The 23,308-nt window shown below is 47.3% G+C and overlaps 2 protein-coding genes across 9 annotated transcripts in view; both read left to right on the plus strand.

Annotated features, from left to right (window-relative positions):
* Positions 1–12,810, plus strand: part of SNTA1 (syntrophin alpha 1) — an 80,907-nt gene extending 68,097 nt beyond the window's left edge. For all 4 annotated transcript variants that reach the window (XM_042931233.1, XM_042931234.1, XM_042931236.1 and 1 more), the window contains 6 exons: positions 5,246–5,450; positions 8,320–8,527; positions 8,671–8,801; positions 10,778–10,974; positions 11,921–12,108; positions 12,193–12,810. In XM_042931233.1, the coding sequence (XP_042787167.1) occupies positions 5,246–5,450; positions 8,320–8,527; positions 8,671–8,801; positions 10,778–10,974; positions 11,921–12,108; positions 12,193–12,285 (1,022 nt within the window). In that variant the 3' untranslated portion in view covers positions 12,286–12,810. The remainder of the gene's footprint in view (positions 1–5,245; positions 5,451–8,319; positions 8,528–8,670; positions 8,802–10,777; positions 10,975–11,920; positions 12,109–12,192) is intronic.
* A 1,971-nt stretch (positions 12,811–14,781) lies between these two features.
* CDK5RAP1 (CDK5 regulatory subunit associated protein 1) overlaps positions 14,782–23,308 on the plus strand; it is an 85,184-nt gene continuing 76,657 nt past the window's right edge. The window contains exons 1-2 of one of the 5 annotated variants that reach the window (XM_042931228.1): positions 14,782–14,800; positions 20,306–20,620. In XM_042931228.1, the coding sequence (XP_042787162.1) occupies positions 20,329–20,620 (292 nt within the window). In that variant the 5' untranslated portion in view covers positions 14,782–14,800; positions 20,306–20,328. Of the gene's footprint in view, positions 14,801–17,429; positions 17,528–20,305; positions 20,621–22,966; positions 23,004–23,308 lie in introns of those variants that run through there. The other 4 variants (XM_042931230.1, XM_042931227.1, XM_042931229.1 and 1 more) reach the window with 4 other exon arrangements.

Raw genomic sequence — 23,308 nt, forward strand, 5'->3', positions numbered from 1 at the left:
GATGAGGTCCCTGCCCTCACAGTGCTCCCAGCCTGGTGGGGCCCACAAACTCCCACACAGACACATAGCGGAGTGTGGTCTAGGGGTCTGCAGAGTGATGGGTGTGGTGGATCCAGAGTGGGCATCTGGAAAGGCTTCCTAGTGGGGTGACGGGACTGGGCTGGGCTGGGCTGTGGCACCTTCTCCCTCTTGAATGAACCTGTCCGGCCCTGGCATTCGTTTCTCCATTCATAGAACATTACTCTGGGTTCAAATCAAGCTTCTGTCCTCTAGGAGCTTCCATTTTGGTGAGAGAGACAGCCCCAACCCACAAAATCACAGCAGAGTTCTACGAAGGGCAGGGGTAGCTGATAGGTAAGAAACTCATGTTTCTTGAGTCCCCGACTTGTGCCACATGTTTTATGGCATCTCATTTAATTCTAACATCTCTCTGAAGTAGACATTGTTATTCCTCTGTTATTAACTTGCAGACAACTGAATTTCCTTGTCCGTGGTCACACAGCTAGACAGTGCTGGAGCTGAAATGCAAACTCAAGAGTGCCTGTCTCTAAACTATGTACTAAGGGCATTCTGTGCAAAGGGAACTGCATTTTGAAAGGTGTGGACATTTGGAAACTCATACAGTTTCTTTGAGCTCTGAGAAGGCCAGGATGATTAGACTAGAGAGTGAGATTTGGGATGTGGCAGGAGGTAAAGCCAGGTGTAGGCAAGGCCCAGGTCCTGAAGAGTCTTGGATTTTGATGATGGGAGCCAGGGCAGGACTTTGGTCAGGGGAAGGATGTGGCTGATTACAGCAGGGGGATATATCAGTTGTAGCCTCCCCATGTGGTGTAGGGGGCGGGAGGACTGTATCAATCAGGGTGCTTTTCTCTGCAAGTAACAGGACTCAATTCAAAGAGGTTTAAACATTGAAGAAAACGAGTTTTCTTCCAGAATACCTAAAAGCAGCATGTCCATAGGGTAAATTAATTTAACACTTCACCATTCTTTGTGTGTTTAAGCATGCTTGTACTTAAAAAGTGACTATTGGGGCACCTAAGTGGCTCAGTTGGTTGAACGTCTGACTCTTGATTTCGGCTCAGGTCATGATCTCATGGTTTGTGAGTTCGAGCCCCATGTCGGGCTCTGAGCTGACAGTGTGGACCCTGCTTGGGATTCTCTCTCTCCCCACCCCTCTCTCTGTGTCTCTCTCAAAATAAATAAAATAGTAAATTTAAAAAATAAAAAAAAAAGTGACTATCATTGCTTTGGGACCAACTTCCCTCCCAGCAACTTTTAAAGGCTAGAGGAGAGGAAGGGAAGGGAATATACTTTCCCTCACTTCTCATTGGCCAGAATTGTATCATCTGCCTCTATCTAAACCAATCACAAGCAAGAGGGATGGAAAGATCATGATTAACTTTGACCAATCATGATTTTCTTCCTTGTTTGGGGAGAAGCCCAATCTGTAGGGCTCAGAGTTCTGTTAGCAAAGAAAGGGGGAGATGGTTTGGCTGTCAGATAGGCTGTGATGTGTCCCAGCTCTATCACCCCTTGAGACATAATCCAGTAGTCGGTCCTGGGGTAAGTCACTGCTGTAATGATGAGGATGAGTCATTGAGTCAATTTTAGTCCTAGTTCCCAACTTTCAGACCTAGTCTTGGCTCTCTCAAAAAAAAAAAAAAAAAAAAAAAAAAAAAAAAAAAAATCCTGCACTTATTTTCAACTTAACTGCTCTTCCAACCCCAATAGGGTTTGTAACTCCCTTTCATTCTCACTGCTATTTGTCTTGGATCCTGTCTGAACCTGAGGGACAGTCTTCTGTGATAGAAATAGCTTCTTATCTGTTTTTTCCAGGGAGCTGGGCCAAGAGCTGCTTCCTCACCCCTTCTTGGCTTGTCTGCTCTCAGGCAGAGCATACTGGCTGGGCTTTGACTGCAGAAGTCAGATGGCTAGCAAGCCAGATGGCCATGAGGGCATAGTAGTTGAGGGGAGAGTAAGGGAGGCTTCCCAAGGGCTAGCAGGCATAGGCACCTCTTAGTGGATGAGGAGACTGCTACTCATCAGAATTGGGAAACTGGTGTCTGGGTTGCTCAGTCTGTTGAGTGGCCGACTCTTGGTTTTGGCTTAGGTCTTGGTCTCATGGTTTGTGGGTTCAGGCCCCACATCAGGCTCTGTGCTGACAGTGTGGAGCCTGCTTGGGATTCTCTCTCCTTCTCTGTCTCTGCTCCTCCCCTGCTTGGTCTCTCTCTCTCAAAATAAATACATAAACTTAAAAAAATTTGGAACTGTTCAGATACTAGGGCAAATCTACCAACTATTTCCCCTTCTTCCTTGCTAATAGAAGCCTGATTTTATTGGGTGGAAATATGCTCAGCTCCTGAGGCTGAATTGTGATTGGTCTAAGTCATGACTATTCCCTTTTACTAATGATTGTGCTAGAAGTGGGCATGGAGGGGCGCCTGGGTGGCTCAGTCGGTTAGGCGGCCGACTTCGGCTCAGGTCACGATCTCGCGGTCCGTGAGTTCGAGCCCCATGTCGGGCTCTGTGCTGACGGTCAGAGCCTGGAGCCTGTTTCAGATTCTGTGTCTCCCTCTCTCTGACCCTCCCCCGTTCATGCTCTGTCTCTCTCTGTCTCAAAAATAAATAAACGTTAAAAAAAAAAAATTAAAAAAAAAAAAAAAAAAAAAAAAAAAGAAGTGGGCATGGAGCCCAGTCAGGCCAATGAGATAAAAGGCTTCATGGGAATATTTACCTCTCTGATAAGGGAGTTGTGAGGAGAAAACCTTTTACTGCCTGTCTTCTCCCTTCCTGCTTTGGGTTTTGTCACGTAAGGAATGATTGGTTTGAGCTATGGCAGCCATCTTGTGGTCATGAGGGGAAGGCCAAGAGAATGGCACAGAGGTCTACCCTGCTTTCAATTTAATTGAGTCACTGAACCAATCCTAGATTGCCTTCCTCTAGATTTTTTTTAATAGCATTTTATTTAATTTTTAATTATTTGTATTTTAGTAGACTCCACACCCAACATGGGGCTTGAACTCACAACCCTGAGATCAAGAGTTGCATGTTCTACCAACTGAGCCAGCCAAGTGCCCCTAGGTTTCTTGTTATGTGAAATTATAAATATCTTTATTTCTTAAGGCACTTTTATCATATATTCTATTATTTGCAGCCCAACTCATCTAATAAATATAACAAGAATGACCAAAATATTTTATTACCAATTAGCCTTGATGGATTGGTAATGGCTGCCATAAAGCACTATGATTGGTTTATGGTGTCTTCCATGAGCAAGGGACAAGGAAAGGGTAGCGCAAGTGCATATGTTTATCATTCCAGTCCTACCTAGGGCCAGTCCAATACCTGGCACATGGTAGGTATTCAAGAAAACTGACTTGTTTCTGAATCTGTACTCCCACAGGCTCTTCTTAGATCAACCTTCTCATCATGTTGCCTTTCACTTGTAGCTGCATTGTTAGGGAGATCTGCCTTTTCTAAAAAGGCATTGGTCGAGGCCCCAATCAAGACTCTTTTGGTTGCAAATATCACAACTCCTGTTGGGATGGCAGTTTGACATTCTGAAGGACGAGTGTCAGAAACAAGAGCGTTAACCGGTGATTGGCAGGGCCTTCCCTCTGTCTCTCAACATGCATCTCCACTAATTTTCTCTCTTATAAACCAGCTTTCTCCTCTTCACAGCAGAAGGTGGTTGCCCCCATAGCATTCAAGTTTGTTCAAGATACCAGCCGAGGATCTCTCCTACTCTCAATTTGGGTATACTAGTGTGGGTCAGGTGTTCACTCTGGTCCAGGTAGCATATCCAGAAGGGCAGGATCACATATCCGAACGTGAATTTCTGGGTTCGTTGGGCAGGGAAGTAGATCAAAGCTGTTATCCTAGAACTCTGCTGTCCAGTGTGGCCACCATTAGTTCCAAATGGCTATTCGAATTTAAACTAAGATTAAATAAAAGTAAAAATTTAGTTCCTCACCTGTACTAGCCACATTTCAAGTGCTCAATAGCCACATGTGGCTAGTGGCTACTGTATTGGACAGTGTATATATGGAACATTAACATAATCACAGAAAAATCTGTTGGATGATGCTATTTAAATTTTTTTTTAACGTTTATTTACTTTTGAGACAGAGAGAGACAGAGCATGAACGGGGGAGGGTCAGAGAGAGGGAGACACAGAATCTGAAACAGGCTCCAGGCTCTGAGCTGTCAGCACAGAGTCCAACGCGGGGCTCGAACTCACGGACCATGAGATCATGACCTGAGCCGAAGTCGGCCGCTTAACCGACTGAGCCACCCAGGCGCCCCTGGATGATGCTATTTTAGAAGGTGTCTACTATACTTACTCAATGATGTTTGGTCAGAGCTAAGAGCACCTATATTGGTTAGGGTACAAGTTATGCTGCTTGTTTCTTATGCCATGTTTCTTAGGTAACAGTCCAAGTCTGACATGGCATCTCCAAGGGCCAGCATCCATTTGTTTCTGTTTTGTGGTCAGCCTCCCTTAGACTGTGGCTCATGTCCTCATGGTCAAGATGGTGCTTCACCAGTCTGTGTCCCAGCTAGCTCAACTCTGTCAGGGGAAAAGAGAAGGAAAGGAAGGGTATGCCCCTTTCTTTAATAGGCAGAATGTGGTAGTGGCACACATCCCTTCTGCTCTCATTCTATTGGCCAGACTAGACCACATAAGCACGTTAGGCTATAAAGGAGCCTGGAAAATGAAGTCTTAAGCTGGGAGGCTATTGCTATATCGGATGACAATTGCCAGCCTGTCCCACAGGACTATCTCATTCAATGCTTCCTCTTTGGAGATGAGCAGGCTGAAGAAATAGAAGCAAACAAGGGGCCTGTGGCAGAGCAGTTCACATCTCCTGACTCCTGTTCAGTGCTCTTTCACTGCCTTGTTGTAGCTGTCGTCCATTCCCTTTAGGCAGTCATCCCCAAAATCCAAACACTTCTACTTACTTGGTTAGATTTAGTCACATGGCCACACCTAACTGCAAAGGAGGCTGGGAACTGTGGTCTTTCTTCCAGGTGGCATGGATCTATAAACCAGGGGAAACATGAGAGCTTGGATGTTGGCATGCATCCAGTATTTTCTACCACACTGCTCTGTCAGAGACTTTGGCCTAGAGAAGGATAGTGATATTGGACGTAAATTAAACCCTTATGAATTACTGACAGTTGTGATGTGTGCCACATGGGAGCCCATGTCACAACAGTAACTACTGACCTGTGCTCTGACCAGTCAAGTACATGAAAGAGGTCTCACCGTATTTCAAGAACTCTGCCGGCGGGACTTCGGTTGGCTGGGACTCGCCTCCTGCTTCACCCCTTCAGCGACAGCTGTCTTCCCCTGGCCCCCCACCCCGGGACATCAGTGATGCCAAACACATATCCTTGAAGATGGCATATGTCTCGAGGAGGTGCACCCCCACTGACCCGGAGCCCAGGTAAATCTGGGGTGGGGAGCAGCTCAGATGGATACGCCTCGGTGTTAAGTGGTGGGGCCAAGGGAAAGATAGCCCTGGGTTGCAAGTGGGCAGTACAAAGTCTGAACATAGTGGGGCTTGAGAAATGTTTGTTGAATGGATGTAAGAGTGAAGTTAAGGGGATGGTGGTATGCTTTGCTTCTCTCTTCTTCCTCTGAGCAGTTCACATCTGAGAAGGAGCTTGGTCTGCGGAAGAACCCTGGACTCCAGTCCTGGTTCTCCGTGGACCAGTCCCTTTTCCTCACTGACCTGTAGCTTCCTCGCTGGGAAATAAAGTTTTCAGACCCAGTGGTCCCTTCAAGTCTCTTCTAACTCTGCTGAGGTTCTTAGATGTCTAGTAACGTTCGTGTCAGGGCCATGGAAAATACCATCCTTCACATATGAGCAGCCCTTAACAGGTCACTGATGGTAAGATTGGTAACAACCAACAATATTGAGTGTTTACCATGCACATTTTAATTCAACTCTCACAGCGACCCTATGAGCAAAGTCCTATTATTTCACCCCCATTTTGTAGATGAGAACAGAGAGAGGAAGTAACCTGCCCAAGATCACACAACCAGGAAGGGATGGAACTTGCCTCATTCCAGGTAGCCCTCTCTGCTTTAGAAATTGTAGGTGCCTGAGTGATGGTGGTGGGTGAATGGAATATATGTTGATCAAGTGGGGTATGCAGTATTGGGGGTAGTGTGTATATGGCATGAGCATAAAAGGCTTGTGCTGTGGGTCCTAGTTACAGCCGGGGTCAAGGCCAGGCAGATGCCCAACATTGACCTGGAGGTTCAGCTCCAAATCTTTTAGCCCTACTCGATGCCCCAGCCCCAGACTGCCCCCATGAAGCAAGAACTGGTGATTCACAGGTCACTTAAGGTGTTCCACCAAAGGGGCCTTTTGTATTGAGTGAAGGTAAGGTGGTATTAGTCCTTCCTGAGACTTACTTACATGATTAGGTTAATCGTGGTTTCCAGCCTGATCCCAGATATCACACATTTCTGTGTGTGCACATGTAGTTGACGTGTAAATGCAAAAACTTTGTGTGTATATGTACGCATTTGCATGGCTATGGGTGTAGATTTGTGCATACGTGTTGGTGTATGTTTGTGTTAATATTCATATGTGTATGTGCATGCATGCACACGTGCTCGACCATGTGCACATATGTAACGTGTGTAACATGAATATAACTGTGGTTCCATATCGGCACAATGTTCCAGTCAAAGGAACACAATCTGGTAACCAAAATAAAAATGAAAAATATTTCAAGCTTTTACTAAGTGTTAGGATTATGTCGGGCTACAAGTATCAGAAATGCGAATCTGCAATGACTTAAATAAATGAGGGATTTATTTTTCCACATGTTTAAGAAACATGGGTCAAGAATGCCTTTGAGGAACCAGCCTTCCAGCTTCTTCCTCTGCCATTTTTATTGTGTATTTTCTTCTTGGAGGCAGAATGGTGGCCGCATGCCCAAACATGTGCCCATGTTCCAGATGGGAAGAAGGCAAAAGGCAAAGGAAATTTTCTCCTTGCATTTTGTTCTTTCGCTGCATAACAGACCATCCGAAAATTTAGTGTCTTAGAAGATAGCAGTTTATTATTTCTTACAATTCTGTAACCTGGGCTGGCTCGGCTGGCCAGTTCTTCCGCGCTATGTGGCACCTGCTGGGGCTGGAAGTACAAGATGGCCGCTTTGCCCCCATGTCTGCTGCCTCAGCTGGAACGGTTGGAACAGTTAGCGGCTGGCTGAGCATTCCTCTTTCCAGAAGTCCTTTCCACATGCCTTGTTTGTTCTATCTGGGTTGTTGGTCCCAGGGTACTTGGATTTCATGGTGGCTCAGGAATGCCAGAATGTCACTTCTGCCACATTGTATTTGTCAAACCAAGTTACAAGGTCAAGGAGAAGAGAAATAAGCTTCACCTCTTGATGAGAAAAGTGGACTGGATGTTCAGAGAGGGATGGATTTGGTGGAGGCCATCTTTGGAGAGTAACCACCACATCTAGGGAAGCTTTACCTTCCCTTGGGAGGGGGCACCCTCCCCAGAGACTTCTGGCTGTATCTCGTGGTCAGACCTGGGTCCCCTGGCCAGCCCTGGTTGCAAGGGAGGTGGGAATTCAAGTATCTTGCTTCCTCACTCTGCAGTGGAGGGAGGCAAAGGTGAAGGGGGTTGGGTATTGTGTGAACCATCTTTCAGATTCTGCCCTGCTTCATCTGTTACAGAAAGGCCAAAGAGGAGCGAATCTTTAATATTCCACATAACATTTTAAAATCCTTTCCCTGTCACTAGTCCTCTTGGTACCTCCCTGAAACTCTTCCCCCACACTTGTCCACAATCCCTCCTCCCTTCTTCCTCCTTCACTCCTCCAGCTCTAGCTCTTTCTGTGTAGACTGACTTGGCCTCTCAAGCCTCTCCAGTTTCTGTGCTCCCCGCCCCCCTTGCAGTGTATCACTTTGGTCCTGTGCCACAAAGGAAAAGCTGGGAGCTGGGAGCTGGTCTAGCAGGAGAATCCTTCTCCTTAGAAACCAGGAGAAAAGAGTAAGATCACGAATCCTCACACAGTGATTTTGGCTCCTATCACACATGTTTGAGTATGTGTTTAATTTGTATGTATATGATTCTGTGTATGTATGTCGTAGTCTCTTGTCCCTAGACCCCATGAAGCCCCAGTTTGGGCTGGAGCCCCAGCAGTGAGTATCGCTCCCGACTGTCTCGTGGACACCCTGTGGTTTCTCCTGGTCTTGCAGCGAATGGGGTTTCGGGCCAGATTTCAAGGTTGGGCAGCTGCAGCCTAATGGACTTGTCCTCCCCTCTGTTCTATTTGTGCCTGCAGGTATTTGGAGATCTGTTCAGCAGATGGCCAAGACACCCTCTTCCTGAGGGCCAAGGATGAGGCTAGCGCAAAGTCGTGGGCAGCTGCCATCCAGGCCCAAGTCAACGCTCTGATGCCTTGGGTCAAGGACGAGCTGCAGGCACTGCTGGCAGCCACCAGCACAGCTGGGAGCCAGGACATCAAGCAGATCGGCTGGCTGACTGAACAGGTGCCTGCTGGGCCAGGCATCTGTCTGCTACCTCTATCCCCTCCCCTGGAGCTAACCCCATTCCCATTTATCATCTCACTCCACCCTGGCCCTCTGACCTCTCCCCTCCCTGCCCCACCTCACTGTTGCCTTGCCCCCTGCAGCTGCCCGGTGGGGGCACGGCACCTACCCTGGCCTTGCTGACCGAGAAGGAGCTGCTTCTCTACTGCCATCTACCCCAGACCCGGGAGGCTCTGAGCCAGCCAGCCCGTACTGCCCCACTCATTGCCACCAGGTATCCACGGGCAGGCAGGGGTGTATGTCTCACCCAGAGGTTGGGGGATGATGCTCTCGATGGGCCTCAGAGGTGGGGGACCCCAGCCCCACTCTGCCCTGAGTTATTTCCCACGTGACCTGAAGCAAACCTCTATCTTGTCTGGGCCTCAGTTTCTTCATCTGTAAGATGGCGGTTTGCCACAGAAGGATGTGAGGTCCCACCAGTCACTCACTGATTGACACCTACTCTGCCCAACCTAGTGGAGCATAGTTCAGGGGACAGGGAGCTGATCCCAACAGTCTGCCCTCAGGGAGTATCCAGTCTGGTGGGGGGGGGGGAGGCTGACAGCCTTCAAGTGTGGGGGTGAAGGAACCACTTAACTCTGCCTGGCCTGATGGGGAAGGCTTGAGCTGGAGGTGATATTGAGCTGGACTTTGATGGTTGAATAGAAGTTTGCTCTTTAAGAAAGAGTGGAAGGTCATCTCACACAGAACAACATGGTCAAAAGTACAGAAGTATTAAGGGCTGGTGCATGTTCATAGATCTTTGAGTGTGCTATAGCCAGTATGTAGAATCTGTACAAGAAATGGAGAGAAATGAAACAGAGAGTTGTCAGGGCCTGATCTTACAGAACCTGTAGTCCCTGGTTAAGGAATGCTAGTTCTATCTTAAGAGTTGTGGCAGAGTGGAAGGGTTTTAGCCTGGGAGCGAGGTGACTTGGGTTGTGTTTTAGAAGACTCTCTGTGGTTGCCATGTGGAAAATTCAGTGGAGGGGGCAGGATGGAAGCTGGGAGGCTGGTGCAGTCATGCAGGAGAGATGGTGGAGGTGGGTGGAGGCAGCAGATGGAGAAGAAAGGCCGCATTTGCATTGGAAGACACACGGGTGGTAAAATTAACTGGGCTTAGTGTTTGCCAGATGGGGAGGGTGAGGGAGGTGGACAGGATGAATGGATGAATGGGGGGGGTTGGAGTTGGGGTCCGGTGGGCAGTGGGACTAGGGGTGAGAGTGCAAAGCGGGGAGGCTGGAGCAAGATGCTCCAGTGTGTTGGGGACAGAGAGGGGCTTAGATAGGAATCTTGGGGACTTGTGGGTTTGTAGTTCTGGGCTGGAAAATGGAAAACCGGGTGTCAGCAGCAGCTCTGGGGGCAGCTGAAGCTACAAGAGAGAATGTGTGTGGAATGAGGAACTGAAGAGGGCTAAGGGCCAGAACTCTGAGGCTGTTGCCCAGAGAGGGGCAGTAAGCTGCCCAAGGTTACACAGCAAATGGGAATGAAACTGAAGGCCCAGGCCCTTGCTGCTCATGCCTTTTCCTCTGGGTGGGGCTCTGGCCTATATGTTAGGAGCTGCCTGTCTGCCAAGGACAAGCAGGTCATGGATTGCCAAACTAATCAAGTGACTCATGAATTCAGGTCACAAGAGTTTATTTAAGATCTACTATATGCCCAGCATTGGTTTAATTGCTGAAAATAGAGTGGTGAACAAATAAGACAAAAATTCGTATCCGAGAAGATATTCTAGTGAAAGAGAGAATCAAAAGCCAATGGAAACAAATAAAGAATAAGTATAATTTCTGGTATCATGATGAAAAGTAAGGCTAGTGAGTGCCAGGGGTACTATTTTAGACAGGAAGTTCAGGGAGGGCTTCTCAGAGGAGACGACATTTGAGCAAAGATCTGAAAGAAGTGAGGGAGTGAGTCATGCAGATAATCGGGGAAGAGTGTTCTTGATGGAGGGAACAGCGTATGCAGAAGTGCTGAGGCAAGAATGTGCTGGGTGTGTCTGAAGACACTAGTATGGCTGGAGCAGAAGGATCAAGGGGGAGGGTGGCAAGAGGTGGGCTCTTGTGAGTCAATCGGGGCCCTTCTGGAAGTCCTATTCCCTGATTATATAGTAAAGGAGTCACAGGTCCCTTCCCAGGTCACCACCCCCTTGGCCCAGAACTGTTTCCTGACTGTCTGAGGCCTTATACTTAGCCCTCTGCCCCCTGCCCCTAGGCTGGTGCACTCAGGCCCCTCCAAGGGTTCGGTGCCCTATGATGCAGAGCTCTCTTTTGCCTTGCGCACGGGCACACGTCACGGTGTGGACACTCACCTGTTCAGCGTGGAGTCACCACAGGAGCTGGCTGCCTGGACCCGCCAACTGGTGGATGGCTGTCACCGGGCTGCCGAGGGTGTGCAGGAGGTGTCTACAGGTGGGCTGGGTGGATCTGGGAGTGCCTCTCTGGTAATGAGCCTCTTACCCCCAGATGCATTCAAACTTTCTTCTTCAGGTGCTTCAGGAGGGGCATATAAAGTGGGGTTTGGGGTCTCCACAGTCTCTTTTTTTTGGCTGTGCAGGTGCCCCGGTGGATAGTGAGACCCTTTTCCCTGGGTTTTCTTGCCCTGGCTTTGTGATTACAGTGGTGAAGTTGTGAGAGATTGTGCCTGGAGTAGGGTTGCCAAATAAAATATAGGACACCACTTAAATGTGAATTTCAGATAAACAACAAACACTTTTTTAGCATAAGTATGTCCCAATTATCCATTGTTTATCTGAAAGTCACATTTAATGGGGCAATTCCACAGGTCTCTAAGGTCTTCAAGGGCCATGCTCGGTGGGTCTACTGATATCTTTATAGGGAGGGAGGGAACGGGCCTACTGTACATGGCAGAGTTTAAGCTTTCCCTTTCCACTTTTTTTTTTAAAGTTTATTTATTTATTTTGAGAGAGAGAGCAAGCGCAAGTGGGGGAGGGGCAGAGAGAGGAGAGAGAGAATCCCAAGCAGGCCCCACGCTGTCAGCACAGAGCCTGACGTGGGGCTCAAACCCACAAACCATGAGATCATGACCTGAGCCGAAATCAAGAGTCCGATGCTTAGCCGACTGAGCCACCCAGGTGCTTCTTTCTGGTTTCCACTTTTGTTGTTGCTGAAAGTGGGACTAGAAGTGGGGTATTGTTTCTCTGAGGGCCCATTTTCTGTATTTTAGGGTGGGGGCAACTCCATGCAGGGTGAATATACAGATGACATAAACAGGCAGTGAGCTTCCCATCCCTGGTGGTATTGAAGCCCCATTTTCGGAGTTGCTGGTGAGGGTTGGAGGTGGGGCTTATGGTCCCTGAGGTGCTGGCTGTGCCTGTGCCCACATGCCTCCCTGCAGCCTGCACGTGGAATGGCCGTCCCTGTACCCTCTCTGTGCACATCGACAAGGGCTTCACGCTGTGGGCGGCTGAGCCCGGTGCGGCCCGAGCTGTGCTGCTCCGGCAGCCCTTTGAGAAGCTGCAGATGTCCTCAGATGATGGTGCCAGCCTCCTTTTCCTGGACTTCGGGGGTGCTGAAGGAGAGATTGTGAGTAGAGGGGGTGGGGGGCTTTGCTCTCCTGGAGGCCAGGCCGGATGGGGCTCCTGACCCTTCTTTCCATCCACCCTGCAGCAGCTGGACCTGCATTCGTGCCCCAAAACCATGGTCTTCATCATCCACTCCTTCCTCTCGGCAAAAGTCACCCGCCTGGGGCTTTTGGCCTAGAGATCACCGGATGCACTAGCCCTGAAGAGAGGGTATCTACCACATGGCCTGACCTGGCCCTCCGCTGACTGCCTGCTCACCACTGGGCTGAGGGAAGGGAGAGGAAAGGAACAAGAGTGCAGAGTACCAGCTTCTAAGGGAGGCTGGGATAGTCTTGGGACTGGGACCCAGACTCAGGACACAGTGGATCCTGCCTGTGATGGGGTAGCCTCCCAGGTGCCCCATCATCCCCACACCAGTGCCTTTTGCAGAGAGATATTTTGTGTACACAAAAGCCATTCCGAGCCTGGGACCTGCCCCTGTGGGGATCCTGACCCCAGACAACAACTGCCAGGCCTCCTAGAGGCCCCTAAGCCACCCTCAGAGGCCTCATCTGAAGGGACTTCCCTGGGGTCCATGGCAAGAGAAAGAGGAGGAACCTTTCTGTTCATTTCTCCCCTCAGCTCCACCACCTTGGGGCATCTGGTTTTTCTCTTCATCCTCTCTCCTCCTTATTCTTGGATAAATAAACAGCCTGTGAGTACATAGGCAGCCTGGCCTAGTGTTTGTGGTTTGTGCCTTGGCCTCTGGACTCTTTGGTGGCTCCCACAGTCTCAAGATGGACCAGACCCAGGAGTGGGACTCCTTTCTCTGGAGGAGAGCAGACTTTAACCACAGGGCCATAAAGAAAGTCTATTTGTTATCTGTTATTGTGTGACAAATGACCCCCAAATCTAACAGCTTAAAACAGTGAATGTTTATTATTTTTCAGGTTCTGTGGATCAGGAATATGTGAAAGGCTAAGCTGGGATGTTCTTGACTCAGGGGCTTTTACGAGGTTGCAATCAAGGTATTGGCTGGGGCTGCACTCATGTGACAGCTTGACTGGGGCTATAGGACCCATTTCTGACATTGCTCACACATGTGGCTGTGGGAAGGCAGCCCCAGTTCCTCACCACCTGGGCCTAACCATAGGGCTGCTTGAGTATGCTTATGACAATTAAATTAGCTGCATATCAAGTGCTCAGTAGCCACGTGTGGCTGGTGGCTATTGTGTTGGACTAAGCAGTTAAGACTGACAGGTCCCCATGCACAGGGAACAGAAATTCAGTAGGATCTCCCACAATCAAATGTGTGATTCAGATTGGGCAGACATGGAAATAACAGAGGGGCCAGCGGGGACCTGACCTACTCTAGGGGTTTACAGGAGGTTTCTCTCGCAAAGAGACACGGAAGCTGGTGTTCATCTAAAGGAATATGCTAAAATTCAGCTCTTGTTGCAATAATGCTGTGGAAAAAAATACCCAGCCTCAGGGGCCACAGCCACAAACATTTATTTTCATGCTCCTGGGGCTGCATGCTCACTGAAGTTTGACTATTATAAGCTGGGCTTGGCTGGGGGTGTCACCAGGGAAGGATAAGGGTCATTGTCCACCCATGGCAGTGTGAAGGCTTCCTCTCTCAAAAGAACTCACACTGGGATATAGACACTGCCACCATGGTGGGGCTCTGTGTGGCATCGGTGCCCTGTGTCCCCTGCTCCATGGCCATATTAGGACAGGACATCTTCCCTTTGCCACTTGACAGTAAACCTGAATATTTTTCTAACTGGAGTCTTTAGATCCCAGAGTATCCAGGGACTTGTCTGTAGAGTTTAAGCATTTTCCAGGAATTCTGGTATACTTTCATAGTACTGATAGTTACCCCAAATGATCAGATCACATTCTAGGTTATCTGGAGAACCACAGTCAAAATCAAGAACCATGATACGTTTTCAGCCTGTGTTTGCCTTTGTATTTTTGACTGAATTGGTAGCCAGCAGTCATCTAAGTAGACAGTGTGAGCTTAATTCCAGTATATCTCAAACTCCTGAAATCCAGGTTTGTTTCCATCATCCTCACCGCCCCAAGACAGCACGATGGTCCGAGACTCCACAGTCTTTGGGCAACTGCCACAGCCTCCTAAATGCTCTCCTTATTTGCCTCTTCATCCTCTTACCCCCAAAGCAGTGTATTCTCCACATGGCAGCCACTTAATAGGCAAAGAAACTGGGAATCAGCAGGGATGACTAACTTGGCCTTGACTATCATGGTAAGTGTCAGAACCTCAATGGGAACCCAGCCAGTCTGACTTTCACTTAGTCAGTCAGTGGTAAGAATAGCATTTTGGGATCAGCCTGGCCTGTGGGTGGATCCCAGTTCTGCTGTGCAGTAGTTGTGTGAGCTTCAGCATGTGATCACCTTTTGTATTTTCACTTTTCTTGCCTTAAAGTGCGCTAATAATAACCTCATAGAGTTCAAGTGAGGAGTTAGAGAAGTCATTGCAGCGGGGGCTGTCAGGGCCCCCAGAGCCTTACAGTTCGGAGTGTTGGGGCCAGTGCCTTATCGACACAGGACTTTCTTCCAAACCACAGATCTCCCTGCCCAGACAGAGCTGAAGTGCTGAGGAACTAATATACATAGGAGCATCTTTCTACCATGACTGCTGGCATATAACTAGTCTAGCTTCCTCTCCTCTTGGGTGTAATAATTCTGAGGTATGTGTGCTACACGGTTTCCCAGAACTCCCCAACAGAATTAAAGCCCAGATGGCCACCATGGTAACATTCTTTATTGGCCATCTCCCCTACCCTGTCTCCTTCCCTGACTACCCTGTCAATGTTTCCTGAGACCTCCTACCTGCATTCAAATCCTTGTCTCAGGGTCTGTTTTTGGAGAACCCAGACTAAAACACAACGCAATCATTTATTCATTTAACAACTATTTATTAAGCTCTTCCATGAGTTAGACTCTCTGCTAGATCTTGGGGATGTTGCAACGGACAAGACAGAACGTATCCCTGCTCTCAGGCAATGGCAAGTAAATAAATAATGCCATCATTTTGGATAGTGACAACTACTGTGAAGAAAATGATGGGATAGTGATGGGAGCAGGTTATATGGAGTGGTCAGGGAGGGCCTCTCTGAAGAGCTGATATTTAAGCTGAGACCTGAAGAATGAGAAGGGACCAGCCAAGAAACAATTTTGGGAAAAAGCATTCCAGAAAGATAATTGTTAAGTAGACTCTGACATAAACATGTGCTTGGAGTATTTATTCAAAGGAGCAAAATAAAGTTACAGAGTTGAGGTGTAGTCAACTAGAGAGAACATGTTAGAAGTAAGTTGGGGAAGTAAAAGTAAGCAGAGGCCAGATCATGCAGGCCCTAGGACATGGTAGGAAATCTGGATTTTATTGCAATGGCAATGACAAGCTACCCAGAGTTTTCAGCAGAGGAATGGCATGATCTTAGTCAATAAAACACAAACAAACAAATTCTGTTAGGCTCGGTATGGGAAATAGTCTGTAGGCGACAAAGGCAAGGGCAGAAGCAAGGAAACTTTGCTGGCTATTGCAGTAGTTTCTGATGAGATGTTGGTGGCCTGGGCTAGAGTTGTAGCACAGGAAGTGGGTAAATTTTAGACATTTTTAAAATGTTTATTTATTTTTGAGAGTGAGGGAGTACGAGCAGGGGAGGAGAAGAAAGTGAGGCAGACACAGAATCCGAAGCAGGTTCCAGGTTCTGAGCTGTCAGCACAGAGCCTGATGTGGGGCTGGAACTCACAAACAGTGAGATCATGACCTGAGCCAAAGTCAGACGCCCAACCCACTGAGCCACCCAGGTGCCCTGAGACATTTTTGAGTTAGAGCTGGCAGGACTTGCTGACGGATTGAATCTGGAGGTTGAGGGAGAGGAAACAAAAATGGCCCATTTCAATTTCTCCTAGTGCAACTGGGAGGATGGTCGGGTCATGTACTGAGATGGGCTACCCTGGCAAGGAACAGGTTTTGGGTGAGGATGTGAGTGTGGAAATGAAGAGTTCTGTATTAAGGTAGAGTCGGTCATTAGATACCCAAGAGGACGTGTCCCTGTAGGCAGCCGAACTATGGATCTGTAACCACCCTCTCAGGGTGGGGGTTCAGGCTGGAATGGCAATGGGAAGTCTTTAACCTCTAGCACAGCGCTGTCCAATAGAAAGAGTATGTGGGCCACGTATACAAATTATTCTTTAAACATTTATTATTTTTTAAAAATACTAATTTTGGGGGAGAGTGCAAGCGGGAGAGGGGCAGACAGAGGGGGCAGAGGATCTGAAGTGGGCTCTGCCCTGACAGGCTGACGGCAGCGAGCCTGATGTGGGACTGGAACTCACAAACTGTGAGATCATGACCTAAGTGTAAGTTGGAGGCTCAACTACTTATTTATTTTTGAGAGAAAGAGGGAGTGGGGGAGGGGGAGAGGGAGAGAGAGAGAGGAGGGGGAGGAGGGGCAGACAGACGGGGACAGAGGATCTGAAGCAGGTTCTGCACTGACAGCAGCGAACCCACAAACCATGAGATCATGACCTGAGCGGAAGTTAGTCGCTTAACGGACTGAGTCAATATACAATTTAAAACTTCCCAGTAGCCACAGTAAAAAAGTAAAAAGAGGGGCACCTGGGTGGTTCAGCCGGTTAAGGGCCAGACTGTCTCAGGTCAAGTCATGATCTCTCAGTTACTGAGATTGAGGACTGCGTGGGGTCTGCGCTAACAGCGCGGAGGCTGCTTGGTATTCTGTCTCTCCCTCTCTCTCTCAAAATAAATAAATAAACTTAAAAAAGTAAAAAGAAACAATTTAAATTATGTTTATTTAGCCCAGTATATCCCAAATATTATTTTAACACGTAATCAACATAAAAATGATTGATATTTTGCAGTCTTTCTTCCACACCCGGTGTGTATTTTTTTTTTAAAAAGTTTATTTATTTTAAGGGGTGGCGGGGGCAGAGAGAGAGACAGAGAAAATCCCAAGCAGAGGCTATGACAGCGCAGAGCCCCATGCCGAGCTCCATCTCATCCATAGGGAGAGACATCGTGACCTGAGCCAAAATCAAGGGTCGGATGTTTAACCCAGCGAGCCACCCAGGCGCCCCTCCGGTGTATACTTTACATTTAGGGCACATTAACTCGCACTCACTCCATTCCAAGCGCTGGGTTGCCGCAGGCCAACTAGGGGCGACCAGACAGGTCAACACCGCAGCGGTTCCCCAAGGCGGGGAGCGGGAAGCCGGGAGCCACCCGGCCGGCACAGGAGGAGGCGCTTCCGGTGCGCCGCCAGGGACGGAAGCCGAGGCGGACCGGAAGTCGCTTGTGCGCGCGCTCCGCGGCGGCGGAAGGCGGAGGTGGGGGTCCAGGCCGCTTGAGGGGAGCTCCTGTCGCCGGTTGCTGGGTTTTGGGGCTGCGGGAGGTGAGCGGCCGGGGCGGCGGAGGTGGCCCGTGTTTGGGGCAGGAGGGCGGCGGGGCCCCGCAGGTGCGCGGCGTTCAAAGGGAGATGGCGCGGGCCCTGGAGTCAGGCTGTCGGGTTCGCGCCCCAGCTCCGCTGCCTGCTCACCTGTGACCTTGGGCAAGTCACCCCTCCTTGCCCCCAAGCGTTAGCCTCTTCACCTGTGAAGCGGGGATGATAGAAGCTGCTCTACGCTGCTGCTGTGAGGATTAAATACTGTAATCCATGGGAAGGGCTAAGCACCGCGCCTGAAGCCTGGTAACCACCCAAGAAAATGTTTGGGATGTTTATCGTTTATGTTCACTTTTGTTGAAGTGAGGTTGCCGTCTTAACGTTATTGGCGACTACCAATTTTTGAGCCCCGCCCCCCCAGCCCCTACATTGTGTTCTGCAGACATTTTACTTGCGTTATCACATTTGATCCCCCCAGCATTCGCAGAGATGGGTACTATTGAGAAATGGAAGCCCTCCGAGTTTAAGAAGCACCCCAGGTGCCCAAGGTTACCTGGCTAGGCAGCATGTGGGTCAGACTACGACTCCAGAGCTCATGCTCTTAACTGTATTGCTCTGTACCTCCCAGGAAAGGGAGTGTGGGCTGCAAATGTGCAGTTATTGAAGACTTACTGTTGGGTTTTTAATATTTCTTTAATTGTCACAACACCTCTGGGACACAGGTACTGCTTTTAATCCTTATTTTACAGATGTGGAATTGGCAGCTCAGAGATGGGAATTTGACTTGCCCAAGGTCACACAACAAGTAAGGGGCAGGAAAGAGTGACTTTAAAGCTCTCTCTAAAAGACTGCTGTTCTCTGATACTTGAATGTAGCTTAGCATTGCTCCTGCCTAAAGTGCGGGTAGCTTATATGGCAGGTGATCAAGTGAGAAAGGTCATCCGCCACATCTGCTCATTTTACATGTACGGCTCGTGCCAGGAGTCAGTTACTGAATGGGAGATGCTGAAAATGTAGAAATGAATGAGATTTGTTCCCTGCTTTTAGGAACCTGTCTGCCTGTAAGGGATGGCAGAAGTATAAGTAGTAATTAACAGCAGAGTGTGATGAGTCTTGAGATAGAGATTAGAAGGAGGCTTCGGGAACCCAGAGGAGGACCCCAGCTTAGACTTTGAGGATACAGGCTTCTAGGAGGAAACAGATCTAAAAGCTTAGGAGTTGGCTCAGTAAGTATATAGAAGATATACTGGGCAGAGAGAACAGTGTGTATAAAAGCCTAGAAGCTAGTGAAGATCAGTACAGAAATGTCTGGTATGACTGGAGTAAGGCAGTCAGGCTGGAGACCCTGAAGGGGTCTGAAGTCCTTTAAGGACGTGTGGTAGAAAGAATGTCTCCATCTCATTCTTTGAGTCATCTAGGTTACTTCCTGGGAGGCATCCACTGTTTCTTTAAAAAAAAATTTTTTTTTAATGTTTATTTATTTTTGAAGGAAACAGAGCGAATGGGGGAGGGGCAGAGAGAGAGGGAGACACAGAATCCAAAGCAGGCTCCAGGCTCTGAGCTGTCAGCACAGAGCCTGACCCAGGGCTCGAACTCACGGACAGTGAGATCATGACCTGAGCCGAAGTCGGACACTCAACCAACTGAGCCACCCAGGTGCCTGCAACCACTGTTTCTTATGCATTCTGTAGATACTATGTTCATTTATAAGTGTGTACCTTAATATTCTTGCCTTCCTTCCCCCACAGATTAAAGTACAGCATATTATAGGTACTATTGAACACTGTGCTTCCTTGTTTTTGTCATGTATAGATTCAGCCTTACTTTCCAACAGTTGCATTTTATTCCATTGTAAGGATGTACCATGTCTTATTTAACTAGTTCCCTTTTGATGGCATTTAGATCTTTTCCATTCCTTTGCTATTAGAAACACTGCTGCATTGAATATCTTTATACGTGGGGCATTTTGTACATGTAAGACTGTATCTGTAGGATAAATATCTAGGAATGGAACTGCTTGGTCAAAGTGTTTGTGTAATTTTCATGGAAAGTGGCAAATCACCCTGTATAAAGATTTGCAATATTCCATCCCCCCAGCTGTGTGTGAGAGGGCCTGGGTAGGAACTTTGAAGGCAGCAATTTGAGATTCTTGGAGGGTGGGAGGAGTCACTGATCAGACATGGTGCCTCATGTTAGATACTTACCATTTGAAGGAACTCAAAGGAAGATGCCTTCAGACAGTGGTTTTCATAGAAACAGGCATTGTAGCAAGGTGGCTAGGAGCGCCTGCTTTGTAGTCCTATAGACCTTCATTTGAGTCCTGGCTCTGTTGCTTAGGTGGAGCTTAGGTAAGTTCCTTAGCCTCTCTATGTCTGTTTCCTCATCTCTGAATGGGGTAACAATGGTGTCTACTGTCTATTTTGCCAAGGATTGCTGTGAAGATTTAATGCATTATTACACGGAAAGCCCTTGAAACTGTTCCTAGCACAAGGTGCTACTTTGTTATTTTGTCACACCATCTCATCTCTCTACCACCCTTTTGTTTTGAAAATTGCCTGGATTTGTATATCTCTGGCACCCCTTTGTGTGATCTTGGGTAATTGCCCCAGTTTTTTTTTTTTTTTGTTTGTTTGTTTTGTTTTTTGTTTTTAACCTGTAAAATAGGGATAATATTAAGAGTATCTTCTTGGGTTTTTGTGTATTAAATGTATTAATACACTGGAAGTGCTTATAGCGTTGCCCTATATGTCGTGTTAGTAAACATTGGTGATACGTGTTCTTCTTTTGCAGACTTTGGCTGTTGGTTTAGTGCCATGCATCCTTTACAGTGTGTCCTGCAAGCACAGAGATGGGGCCCCTTGGCTTCTGTGTCCTGGCTGCTGTTCAGGACCTGCAGGGCACAGAGTAGTGTCCACGGCACCACATGTCCCGGTCCAGGGAGGCAGCAGGAAAATGGAGTTCAGAAGGATTTCAGCTCTAGGCTGGCTGCTGGCCCGACTTTTCAGCATTTTTTAAGAAGTGCTTTAGATCCTCAAGAGAAGCCTGACCTGGAGGACCCACCCCCCTATCTCACAGTGGATGAACTTTCTGGGAGGCAGAGAAAAGGTTGGTTTTATTTTTCTTTTCTCTTTGGACTTCTGCTTTGCTCCTTTCCAGCATTCCTGATTCTTAATTGTTCTTTTATTGCAGACCTGGCTCTGCAGGGTTAATAGTATGGGAAGGCTGCTGGCTTATGGAATTGTCAGACTTTATCAAGTCACGTTAATATAAAGAAACTCATACTTTTGGTCCATGTGACTGGGGGTGGAAGTCCTGGGGAGTCCTCTCTTTGGTTACTTTTGGAAACCCTATAGTCTCTGTTCTGATTTTTAGATTGTCTTAAGTCATAAGGCACCTTTCACTATTGGTGCTGTAGAAATTCACTTTTTATGCTTCAATAAAGGTTTTCTGAGAAACACTATGCAGTCAGTTAAAATACCTTTTCTTTTTTTCTTTTTCTTTTTTCTAAAGTTTATTTATTGGGAGAGACAGAGAGACAGACAGGGAGAGAGAGAACCAGTCGGGGAGGGGCAGAGAGAGAGGGAGACAGAGGATCCAAAGCCGGTTCTTTGCTGACCAGAGAGCCTGATGCAGGGCTTGAACTCACAAACTGCGAGATCATAACCTGAGTAGAAGTCAGATGCTTAACCAACTGAGCCACCCAGGTGTCCCAAAATGCCTTTTAAAAAAAAGTTTGAAAAAATAAAGAACAAGTTTGAAGAGACATTGAAGGGCAACCAGATCTCTCCCCCTTTGCTCTGTTTCAAAAAAAAATTTCCTTCTATAATTCTTTTTTTTCCAAATGTTTAAATATTTATTTGCTTGTTTATTTTGAGAGAGAGAGAGAGAGAGAGAGAAAGTGTGTGTGCGTGAACAGGGCAGGGGCAGAGAGAGAGAGGGAAAGAGAGAATCTCAAGCAGGCTCCATGCTGTTAGCGCAGAGCCGGATGGGGGGCTCTGTCCCACAAACTGCGAGATCATGACCTGAGCCAAATCAAGAGCTGGATGCTTAACTGAGCCACCCAGGTGCCCCTCCTTCCATAATTCTTAAAGATTTGATTGCAATCATATAGCACAAATCATTTGTAACTTGATGTTTTCATTTGACACTTTTCTAAATACTGCAGTCTTCATAATCAAATTTTTAAAAATTGGTACAAAATGTTACATTGTGCTGTACTATGATGTACCTGTTCCCTATAGTAGGACATTAGGTTGTTTCAAAAGTTTTTATAAGTAATGCTATAATATGTATCTTTGTATACACACACACACACATATACATATAAGTAGTGGGTGTATATATTCTAAGACTTTTTTTTTCAGAGTAAATATCAAGGAGTTGAATTCGTAAATCAAGGAGTGTGTACATCTTATGACTCCTGCTAGGTATTTTGTAGTCTTTTTTTTTTTTTCTTTTTAAATGTTTACTGATTTTTGAGAGAGCAAGCACAAGTGGGGGAGGGGCAGAGAGAGAGGGTAACAGAGGATCTGAAGTAGGCTCCAAGCTGTCAACACACAGCCCAATGTATCTCAAACCCAGGAATTGTGAGATCATGACCTGAGCCAAAGTCAGGTCATGACCTGAGCCTCAACCTGCTGAGCCACCCACACACCCACTAGTCCTCTTTTTTTAGACAAGGAAAATGAGCCAAAGAGCATTAAAAAAACCCCAAAATCTGATGTTTCTTTCTTTTATAAATTACTGCTGTTTTCTGTTGGTTTTCATAGGATTTTTTTGTCATCAACTTTTAACTTCATTTTGACTTTATTTGGGTCTGTGGATTAAAGATTGCTGGTGGGGACAAGGGGTTGATAGAGGAATTTAGTTTGAAAGGGCTTGCCAGAGTGTGAAATTGATGTTCCTATTTTTTTTTTAAGTTTATTTATTTATTTTGAGAGAGAGAGAGAGTGCAGCCAGGGGAGGGGCGGAGAGGGAGGAAGAGAGAGAGAATCCCAGGCAGACCCCATGCTTTCTCATGAGCCGTGAAATCATTACCTAAGCCGAAGCCAAGGGTCCGATGCTTAACCGCTTAATGGACTGAGCCACCCAGGCACCCTTTGATGTTGTGAAAGCTTTAGGTGGCTCAGTTGGTTAAGCATCCAACTCATGATTCCAGCTCAGGTCATGATTTCATGGTTCGAGAGATTGAGACCTGTGTTGGACCCTGTGTTCACAGTGCAGAGCCTGCTTTGGATTCTCTCTCTCCCTTTTTCTCTTTGCCTCTCCTGCACACTTGCTCACATGCTTTCTGTCTCTCAAATAAATAAACATTAAAAAAGAAGCTTTATGCACATGTGTTTTACGTCATAATACAGCTATACTTTTTTTTTTTTAAAGGTTTTATTTTTAAGTAATCTCTACTTCATCGTGGGCTCTACTTCAACCTGGGGCTCAAACTTACACCTGGAGATCAAGAGTCCCATGCTCTGCTGACTGAGCCAGCCAGGTGCCACAATGCTTGCTTTCATTTGAGATGTATATTTGTAATTTGTAGTTTGTTTGTAGTAGGAAGTTACCTCATTTTTATTTTGTGGCTTTGTGTACCCTCCTGCCATTGTTGTTATTTTCAGAGGTTGGAGAACCTTGTTTTGAGAAGGAGGAGTGTAATGGATTTAAATTTATTTTTGGGGCCCCTGGGCAGTTCACTTGGTTTAGCCTCTGACTCTTGATCTCAGCTCAGGTCTTGATCTCCAGGTTGTGAGTTCAAGCCCTGTGTTGGGCTCCACATTGGGCATAGAGCCTACTTAAAAC

This window comes from Panthera leo, chromosome A3 (assembly GCF_018350215.1).
Source record: "Panthera leo isolate Ple1 chromosome A3, P.leo_Ple1_pat1.1, whole genome shotgun sequence".
NCBI classification, from domain to species: domain Eukaryota; kingdom Metazoa; phylum Chordata; class Mammalia; order Carnivora; family Felidae; genus Panthera; species Panthera leo.